Consider the following 10,718-nt stretch of genomic DNA (forward strand, 5'->3'; position numbering starts at 1 on the left):
CTCCCGTTGCGGAGCACAGGCTCCGGACACGCAGGCTCAGCGGCCATGGCTCACGGGCCCAGCCGCTCCGCGGCATGTGGGATCCTCCCGGACCGGGGCACGAACCCGTGTCCCCTGCATTGGCAGGTGGACTCTCAACCGCTGCACCACCAGGGAAGCCCACTTAGGTAGTTCTTGGAAATCTAACAAATTAAACATAATTGTGGCGATTCCACGTAAAACGAAAGTCAGCCGAGGATTTGGGGGATGCCTTCTCACCTTGCTGAGATTTTCGGGTGTTCTGACTGTGACTGCCAAGCCAAGTGCCTTGTTTATAACCACTATGCGAGACACGTCACACTGAACAGAAGAGGAAATCTCACAGCGGAGATCCTTTGGATTCATGTGCTGCACTACCTGACTTTTCTGTGTATTCGCCGTGTGCTGCCCCCGCCCTCCCACCCAAATGGCTGTATCCCTGGATTGACTTTGCATTTCTTTGTCTTCACAATATGTCAGTATCATCCCATGTGGCTGTTAAGATCTTTGAACTTTATGAAATTCTGCAGTCTTTTCATATACTTTTGTCTCTTCCATCCATGTCTCTTCCACACATGAAAAATGATAGCCGGTTGAATTTGGGGCATCTCCTATGGTTTTCTCATGGCATCTACGCTCACTCTGCAGGTGGGAAGCAGACATCAGAACCGTTGATTGGCTCTTACTGGGTGAACCTACTTTAAAATAAGAGCAGACTCCTACGTTGGAAGAAAATGTTTGAAAAGTATAAGAAATGCCAAGCTACAGTGTTCCTGTGTATATTTAGAACATATTTATCTGCTTATTGCCATAATAGGAATTTTCATGTTGCCCAAGGGAGAGCTTATGATTTCCATTAGCTGTAAGCTCAGTGACAGAAAAGATTTTTCTCTGTTTTATTCACTATTGTATTTCCAGTAAATTGAATTTTAACCTAGCATTTAGCAGACGTTCAAATATATGGTGAATGAATGAAGAAATGTCCTTTCTGAATAAATGATAGATTGTTTATTATTGACAGTAGATTGTGCCTTTTGCTTCCTCTTAATTTCTTTCTCCCCTTTTTTCTTCTTTTAGGCAGAAACCACTAACACTAGCCTCTTGCAAGTGCAACTGGAATGCAGTTTACATAATAAAGTGTGTCAGCAACTAAAGGTAAAATAAAAAATTTAGTGTTTTCTTCCTGCCTTCCTTCCTGCCTCTTTGCTTAGAAATATAAAATAAAACAGCATGTTCTGTTCTCAGAAATGCGCATGCCCTTACCTTAAGCGCTTTTTTCCCCGTGAAGTTCAAAACGAAAAAATTCAGATGATATTTTTGAGATTTTCCTTTTTTTCCATCCCTCCGATCTCAGAGTTGCTATGTGGAATCAGACGATGTTTTACGGCTACAAATGAGCATAATTGTAACAATGGAAAATGCCTCAAAAGAATTTGAAGAAAACACACAAGATTTGTTAGATCATCTCTCTATTATTTATGTAGCTACAGATAAATCTGAGACCTCAGGTAAGGTGGAATCTTTAAACTTTTCTGTTACAACATATTTTGATTAACCTGCATCATCATTCTATATCATTTACTTGTAGGTCGTATCATTGCAATCCAAGACAGAGAGACTTTGCTTTCATTATTAGCACAGTGCAGTAGTAACTGGTTCTCAATCTGCATCTGCTAGTAAGGCTGTATTATTTTGGGGTAAATTAAGTGGCAGCGGACTTCCCTCGTGGCGCAGTGGTTAAGAATCTGCCTGCCAGTGCAGGGGACACGGGTTTGAGCCCTGCTCCGGGAAGAGCCTACATGCCGCGGAGCAACTAAGCCTGTGTGCCACAACTCCTGAGCCCGCGTGCCACACCTACTGCAGCCCGCGCACCTAGAGCCCATGCTTTGCAACAAGAGAAGCCACCACAATGAGAAGCCCGTGCACCGCAACGAAGAGTAGCCTCCACTTACCGCAACTAGAGAAAGCCCGCGTGCAGCAACAAAATAAACAAACAAAGAAACAAATAAATAAATAAAAAATAAATTAAGTGGCAACGGCAAACCATTCTGTGTTTGCCTGGGAAGAATTTTTCTTGGCGCTCTGAAGATAGTAAACTAATTAAATGGGCACGACAATCTAATATAAATATTCACGAAGTATTTGAAGTCTTGTGTCTCCTGTTTCTGTTTTACTGATTTGCAGAAGCTCAGTTGACCAAATCATGCTGTCTATATTTTTAATAGTTGGTTGTCTGCTGCTTATTCCTGGATGCCTGATCAGTGAGAGTAGTGTGAGTTTCAGTGTTCATTTCTATGAACTTTATCTTTGAAATTGTGTGTCCTACTTACCAAAAATAACCTGGTTTATCAGTTTAAGTTTCTAAGAGATTTTGTAGGAGACACATATGATCCATGTGATTTATCATGTAGGGTTTGCTCTTATCCATTGGTTATCAAGACCGTGCTGGTAAGTGAGAGTGTGTGTGTATGTACACACATATACACATTTAGAGAAAGAAATGGTACCAAAATATAGTTTTAAATTGGCAGTCTCAATTGTTGGTCAAACATTGTTTACTTTCCGGTCCTCAGAATTGGCTGTAGTAGACATGGGTCAGCAGGGGAGCTTTCCTGTCCTTGGGTTCATAGTTTCTGGTGATTGCCAGAATGGCCAGGTAGACATCAGTGTAGAGAAGACTCCTGTCCCATGGGGAGCACTTCTGTTGGTGAGGATTAAAGGGAAGCCTGCATTTCGAGATCCAGGGTTTTATTTTTCCCACGTGTGGTTGTCAAATAAGGAAATGAGGGGCTGTCTAATCAATAGGAGACCTTAACTTTATTTGAAGCTGTCCAGTTGGTTAGTTTCATCCAGGGGAGTAGTACTATGTCCCTAAACTCAGACTTTTTCTACTGGTAGTTCATCATTTAGAGAGCCTGTGTTGACAGGTCAATCCTTTTGCCGAGGTCCTTTTTCTTGTGACTTAATCAACGGAAAATTTTAGTGTTGAAAAGTGAGTTACATTTTTTTTATAGAAATGTGTAATGTGATATTTTAACTCCTATATTAAGGTGTGAGAATGAGATAACCCTTTCTTTTAATCTCATTGCTCTGATTCTTTTGGACAGATGATTCGGCAGTGAATATGTATATATTGCATTCAGGAAACAGCCTTATATGGATACAGGTAATTGTAAATACTTTCGTAGAGTGTAGTTGAAACTTACAAGTGTGTATTTAATTGCAGAACATGAGGATTTTTGAGAAAACACTTGTCTCTGTTATCTTTTGCTTTCATTTGAACCCGTTCTCCCTTGCTTGAGCCCATATTTGGACGAAGATTGTCAGCACCCCTTCGTACCATTACAGGCACATCTGCTGAGCGGTTGTTCTGTGTGCCAGTCTGAGCTACTTAGTCATTTTAACAGGGTTGATTCAAACTGGATCAGCCTTCTCCAGCTAAGAGCAGTACTGTGGATTGTTTTTTGTTACAGGATGTACATCATTTCTCACAGAGAGATGCCCTGTCTCTGCAGTTTGAACCAGTACTCCTACCTACGTCCACAACAAACTTTACAAAAATTGCCTCTTTTACTTGCAAAGGTACAGATTTAAAAAATATTGGAGATTGTCTTTTTATTTTCATTATCCAGTTGTTAACGCCTGCAGTTCCTTCTGTGAAATGACTCACAACTACAGCGTAGGCAAGGCTTTAGCAAGTGAATGGGCTCGGTTTCCATTCCACAGACTTAACAGTTATAGGAGGTAGCATGATGGAAGAAGTGATGGTGATGCTGCTTTTATTCTGCCACATGTGCAGGATTTTGAGTTTATAGATCATAATTCAGTCGGTGATTTGAAAGACCAGGTTGTGTAGGAGTCTGATGGACGTACTGCTTTCACAGAGAGGTTGAGCTGCCCCAGGTTTGTTTCTTTGTGTAGAAATCAATGCAGAATGTCTAGCGAGTATAAACCCAATCCTATCTTCAGGGTCTTACCTATAGTTCAAAAGATTTCTGTAAAGAAATGCATTTTTTTTTTGAATTAATTTTTTTTTTTTGAATTAAAGAAATGCATTTTAAACATAAGAAAACAAGCACCACCTCACTTACATTGAAAGAAACGTTAACTTAAAGCAATACGTGAGGTATAATTTATGACTTAGATCTATGAAGATCAAACAGAATGTTAATATTCTGTGTTGGTAATGACTAGGTAGAAAAAAAATCTCATATTTTTGACATGGGTATAAATTGATACAGCCTTTTTGGGAGGGAAAATTGGCAGTCTCTGTGAAAATTGAAGCTGTGCCTATGTGCTCTCTGATCCTTAAGTCTACTTCTAGAAGGTTATCTAGAGATACACTCTAGATGTTCAAAACTGTAATACAGGGGTATGCATTGTTTGCGGCAGCAGAACAGTATAAGCCTCCACTGACAGAGAATTGTAGTTCATCTCCGGGGGCGGGGGGGCTAGCATCTGCAGGTGTTAAGGAGCATACATGGGCGTGAAGTAGCAGCAGTGTCGTTCTTCTAAGGATATCTGTGTATTTGTATATGTTAGAGCACCTGGAAGGATGCTTGGGAGTCTGCTGGCTGTTGTTTCCTTTGTCTAAGGTAATGGGGAAGTCAGGGGGAAAGGTAGACTTTTATTTTCACATCTTTTTGTTAATGTTTGAATTTTGCGGGGAACCATATATATAGCTAAAAGAAGAAAAAGAGTTGGGTATGAGTATCAGAGTCAAGAATTCAGTACCAGTGTTTTGATGTTCTGCCATGGCTCAAGGAATGCTTGAAAGTGATTTCATACCTCAGCGGTGTTTTGCAGTGCGGGCCCACTTTGGCTGTGAGCTCCTCTGTGCTCTCAGGTTGAGCTGCTCCTTTCTCACTCACACCTCCACACACGCCTCTTCACTGTTCACTTTTGTCATCTCTGCAGACCTAAGGACTTGCCTCTTACTTAAGATTTTTGTAAAAGGAGAGCCACAAAGTGTTGACTCTCTTTCCCCCCTGCCAAAGAAGAAATGAGAGGTTGCTTTAGGAAAGAGGGGTGGGTAGGTAGACACCACGTTCTGCGTAACTTCCTGGGCGCCCAGCCAGGAAGGCGGAAAGATAGTGTTCAAGAAAGGATTTTATTGGAGCCAGAAGAGTGAAGGAACTAAAACATTACAAATAAAACATTTATCTTGTTTTCGTTTGGGCATAATGAAAGAAAAGATACTGATACTTCACATTTATTTCCTCCTACCTCAAAACAGCTCCATCCTGTGACAGTGGGATGAGAGAAGACAGGAAGAAAAAAAACACTCCGACACTAAAAGCGTGCCTCTCCTCTCCTGTGGCTCAAGGGTGGGTAAATTCTGCTTTCTCTGGTATTGAGTGGTTCCCCTCCACCCCCTCCACCTAGAGATGATTTAAAAATATACCTGAGACTTGCATGATTCTCTCTCTGGACTTGCCTTCCCTACGTTAGCACTGCTAGTAGGAAGTGAAAGGGTGGTTTGCAGGATGGGAGGGAAGAAGCTGAATGACGGAGGTTGTGGATCAGATCCAGGCCAGGCGGCCACATGTGGGAGAAGGAAGAAGTACTCCTGCACAGTTGCTGAGTTACATTCGGGTCCTGGTTTTGCCTGGTGGCCTCTGTGAGCCATCCTGGTCCTGGCCCCATTGCACCCTCTGGCTTTCAGATGCTCCATTCGTGGGCAGGAAGGTTGAAGAAGGCAACTTGTCTGGTCCTTGCCAGTACTTACATTTGTTCTCTGACATTTTATGCAGCTACCATTTTTGCAGTTAGAGGCTCATTCGCACGCTAACAGCTGTTGTACACACAGGGCTGATGGCATGTGTGTCCTGTGTTCACAGGTATTTTCGAATGGACTCTTCTGCAACCCAGTTTCACATAGAGACTCATGAGAACACATCGGGGCTTTGGTCAATGTGGTACCTCAACCATTTTGACCGTGGTGTTGTATTGAATGATGTGTTTGTTTCGAAGGAGACCAAGCGTGTTTTAAAGGTACACATGGTATTTTTATCCCAGTTTAGCCTATTTTAAGCTTTGTTTAAAGTCAAATACTATGAAACTGATATTTACAAAATCTTACTTTCACTTATGAATTTTAAAGCAAGTGTGTTTCTTTTAACGTTTTCAGAATTACATTTAGGCTCTCTTTATTTTTTTCAAACTATTGTTCAAGGAGCTCAAAGGGACCAGGATACATCTTTTAGAGATATTTGCTGTTACCATTATTTAAAAATATTATAAATTATAATTTATTCTAAAAAGATTATATTTAGTAAAAAAGAAGCCTGGTTCATGATACAATACTAGGTTTTTGTAAAATACTGCCTATGAACGTTTCAAGATTACTTTTGTGAAATTTAAAAACAGTTGCGTGCTAAATAGTAAATGAAACCTATCATTTATATAAAAATATTTCAATATTTGACCTGGAAATAACTGAGTAAAATTGTATTTCTCGAAGTATAGGAAAACTTTAGTATCACACATTATAATGATTTTAATCATAATTAGCGTTAGTTAGGAAAGTAATTTCTCTTACTTCTTTTCTTTTTAGATTCTGAATTTCACTGGCCCTTTATTTCTACCTCCAGGCTGTTGGAAAATATTTTCTTTGAAACTTGCCGTTAAAGACTTTGCCATAAATCTATTCACCCGTGTATTTTTGACTACAAACATAGGTGCTGTTTTTGCAGTACCTCTACACATTTACTTGGCGCCGACCAAGGTATTGTTTACGCAGTACATATGTGTTATAACTTTTGTAATAATTATTGTTTCTTTTTATTAACGTATCTTACGGTGCTTGGACTTTATTGACCGAGTTGAGCTCATGTTTTTTAAGGCTGCCTAAGAAATTGAAGGATATTACCAGGCCAATCTTAGATGATAAATTGTTCAGATACAGAAATCTTTATTTGAAAAGAGTTTCTATTTCTCATAAAGTGATATGAGGTAATTTTCAAATGAAATAAGGCATTACAGGTCGATAGATCTCATTTTCACTTATTTCCAAAATGTATGGAGCAAGGAATATGTGCTTGCTGTAGCAAGCACAGTTGAGCTTTTAGTACATACTTACAATGACTTCAAATAAACTAAATCGTTAAATGTTTTATTTAGACCTCTGGTAACTGACTCCCAGCTGCTCATAATCCTTGAATTTCCTTAGCGGGCCAAATCTAAAGCCTGAAAGGGTTCACAATTAAGAAAATGCTTTTTATGGGCTTCCCTGGTGGCGCAGTGGTTGAGAGTCAGCCTGCCAATGCAGGGGACGCAGGTTCGTGCCCCGGTCTGGGAAGATCCCACCTGCCGCAGGGCGGCTGGGCCCGTAAGCCATGGCCGCTGAGCCTGTGCTCTGCAACGGGAGAGGCCCCAACAGTGAGAGGTCCGCGTACCGCAAAAAAAAAAAAAAAAAAAGAAAATACTTTCTAAAATCTGGGTAAATAGTACTTAATTTAGATCTTATCTTAAACATGTCTCATTTTTTCTTAATGTTTATTTCTTTTCATTTAGTTACTGTTATTGCTTCTTTTTGATCCAAGCTCTTCTGTATAATGCTGGGTTCTAATTTTTTACTATGAGACATTCGTGCAACCATCTTTATGATTTTTCTCACTTACTAGCGTTGGTGTTTCATAGATAGGAGTGCCTCATGTTTAGCTAAAAGCTTAAAGATAGGGCTTCTAAAATTACGCTAAACAAAATGTAAGGTTAATTTCATTCATCCATATTTTGAGCAGGGGAGGTTTCTTAGAAATTTCCTTTTCCCATCAAGGGATGCATACCGGAAGCGGAAGCGTGACTGGGAGGGAGCAGGCAGGCTGCAGGAATGTGTGGAAGCAGCAGGTCTGTGCTTGCCGAGCCTAGGAAGTGCGACATTCATTTAAATGTCCTGAGTAGTTTAGGAGTTACTATGGATTCGAGTACAGTTTGTTAAAAACCTTACTGAGAATGTCCTGAGACTAATTTAATCTTGAATTCAGAAGGCAGCTTGGTGTCTGTCGGGCCCAAGGGGTGTCCCTATGGGCATTGATTATTGCACAGAATCCACTGTAGTGACCCTGCCTGTGATAGACAGTTAGAGCTCTCATTCAAGGAGAAAGGAAGCCAAGAAACCCCTTTCTAGCAGTTTGGCTTCTGGTCAAAGGGAAGTTCGCTGAGGTGGAGGCCAACGTCTGCTACGCATTTGAGTGCATTAGGATTTTTGTGTTTAGTGTTGTGTTGTAAGTTATTCATATATTACTTTTCAATCTAGGAAGGGAGTCTGGGTTTTGAAGTGATAGCACATTGTGGCATGCATTATTTCATGGGAAAATCAAAAGCGGGTAAGTATTTTGCCCTTAGGCTTTTTGTAGAACTCTAGTTTGGGGTTGGGTGGGAAGTAGTGAGAAAAATTCGTATTTGTAGATGGAATAATTAGTCCTATTAACGTCATTGCATCATATTCTGTTCTTTAAGAGCATGATCATCAATGGAACGACTTGAAATTGTTAAGAATCCTCCCAAAACATCCGAGTGCTTGTGTAATGAAAGCCCCCTTAAGTCTTAGCCTGTACTTTTTGTAAGGGATTTTTTTCAGACACGTTATTTGATCATCATAGCAACCTTGTTTGCCAGGAACAATTGGAAGATTCTGGTTCTTTTATAAAAGGGTTGACTAGAAGTTAGTAAAAAAATAATTTGGAATTGTGTTTGAAGACTCTAGTACAGGAGCATTAAACATGGTATAGGGAGCGCTAGTTGTTGTCTGAGGCTGAAGGCCAGGGTGTTGATAGAGAAAGCTGTTCCTGGTTTTCTTCCTGCTTTTTGACTTATTAAAATATGTAATCTAAGGACAGTGTTATAGCACAGAGATTTCCTTTGGGAGATTCCCACTTTTCCACCCTGATAATGCTCTTTAGCACAGACAAGGCAGAACAGATAAGTAGAGAGGGCAAGGTGAGCCAGAGACCAGCTTACAAATGTAAACACGCACCTTCTCTAGATTGAGCCCTGCTCTGGGCTCTCTTCTGAGGCTTGCTGTTTGCCCATCAGCATTCTGCCTAGTAACCCGGCTTAGATGATGACTAGCACTTATGTGGAGGCAGTTTATTTAGCCTTTTAGGTATAAAGCTGTTAAACATGGTCCGAGTATGATTTTTAACTTGTTTCAGACTGTATTCATGAGCCATGTGTCTTTTATGTTACTACCTTCACATAATTCGATTTAGTTTTGTTTTATACATGTTTCTTTGATTTGATATATCATTTGCCATTGAGTTAGAGGGACTTTTAGTAAAGCACTCCGAGGACAGGGGGGCATTGATCACTCTACCGTCCTCCCAGTTTGAGAAGTTTTAACCCTCAGCCCTTGGCATTATTTACTAAGTGAATTGTGTTTTCCGTACATCTAAATAGTACATCTGATCTAACTTGTAGAAAATCCTAACTGGGAAGGGAGCCTTTCTCTGGATTGGTCTACCTGGGATGTGGATTCCGAACTTGCAAATACACTGTATGAAAGATGGAAGAAATTAAAAAATGGTGACGTCTGCAAGTATGTTTTCACCTCTCTTTGTTCAGCACTGGGGAGACACTGTGACATAATACTTTATTGAAATTTCAACACTGAATTTTTAATATCTAGCCCTTTATTTTGACGTATAGTATGGTAAATATTCAAATATTCCCAATCTAGACTCACTAGTTGTTTACATTTTACCGCTTTTGCTTTTTTCTCTGTCTCTACGTCTGTATCTATGTGCACATACACATATTTTCTTTTTGCTGAGTCATTTGAAAGTAAGCTGTAGACATCATGATACTTCAACCCTCAGTACTTTATTAGGAAAGACTTTCTTTTCGAAGGAGAACATTATCCTACAAATAACTACACTGCCGTTACATACCCAACAAACTTAACACTGATGCAATTATATGAGCTGATATACAGTCTGGATTCACATTTCCCTAGTTGACCCCAAAATATCCATTATAGCTGTCCTTTTCTTTTTCCTTTTTTTTTTTTTTTAAACATCTTTATTGGAGTATAATTGCTTTACAATGTTGTGTTAGTTTCTGCCATATAACAAAATGAATCAGCTATATGTATACATATATCCTCATATCCCCTCCCTCTTGCATCTCCCTCCCACCCTCCCCATCCCACCCCTCTAGGTGGTCACAAAGCACCGAGCTGATCAGCTGATCTCCCTGTGCTATGCGGCTGCTTCCTACTAGATATCTGTTTTACCTTTGGTAGTGTATATATGTCAATGCCACTCTCTCACTTCGTTCCGGCTTACCCTTCTCCCTCCCCGTGTCCTCAAATCCATTCTCTTTGTCTGCGTCTTTATTTCTGTCCCACCCCTAGGTTCTTCAGAATCCTTTTTATGTTTTTTAGATTCCGTATATATGTGTTAGCATATGGTATTTGTTTTTCTCTTTCTGACTTACTTCACTCTGTATGACAGACTCTAGGTCCATCCACCTCACCACAAATAACTCATTTTCATTTCTTTTTATGGCTGAGTCATATTCCATTGTATATATGTGCCACATCTTCTTTATCCATTCATCTGTCGATGGATACTCAGGTTGCTTCCATGTCCTGGCTATTGTAAATAGTGCTGCAGTGAACATTGGGTGCATGTGTCTTTCTGAATTATGGTTTTCTCAGGGTATATGCCCAGTAGTGGGATTGCTGGATCATACGGTAG

General features: G+C 40.1%; 1 protein-coding gene across 9 annotated transcripts in view; it reads left to right on the forward strand.

Annotated features, from left to right (window-relative positions):
• The window catches only part of TMEM131L (transmembrane 131 like), a 162,842-nt gene that overhangs the window by 101,595 nt on the left and 50,529 nt on the right, over positions 1-10,718 (forward strand). For all 9 annotated transcript variants that reach the window (XM_028491800.2, XM_024126617.3, XM_028491799.2 and 6 more), the window contains 9 exons: positions 1,096-1,173; positions 1,373-1,526; positions 3,126-3,184; positions 3,492-3,600; positions 5,255-5,345; positions 5,859-6,012; positions 6,575-6,745; positions 8,276-8,345; positions 9,439-9,556. In XM_028491800.2, coding sequence (XP_028347601.1) covers positions 1,096-1,173; positions 1,373-1,526; positions 3,126-3,184; positions 3,492-3,600; positions 5,255-5,345; positions 5,859-6,012; positions 6,575-6,745; positions 8,276-8,345; positions 9,439-9,556 — 1,004 coding nt within the window. The remainder of the gene's footprint in view (positions 1-1,095; positions 1,174-1,372; positions 1,527-3,125; positions 3,185-3,491; positions 3,601-5,254; positions 5,346-5,858; positions 6,013-6,574; positions 6,746-8,275; positions 8,346-9,438; positions 9,557-10,718) is intronic.

The sequence above is a fragment of the Physeter macrocephalus genome, chromosome 7 (genome assembly GCF_002837175.3).
Source record: "Physeter macrocephalus isolate SW-GA chromosome 7, ASM283717v5, whole genome shotgun sequence".
NCBI classification, from domain to species: domain Eukaryota; kingdom Metazoa; phylum Chordata; class Mammalia; order Artiodactyla; family Physeteridae; genus Physeter; species Physeter macrocephalus.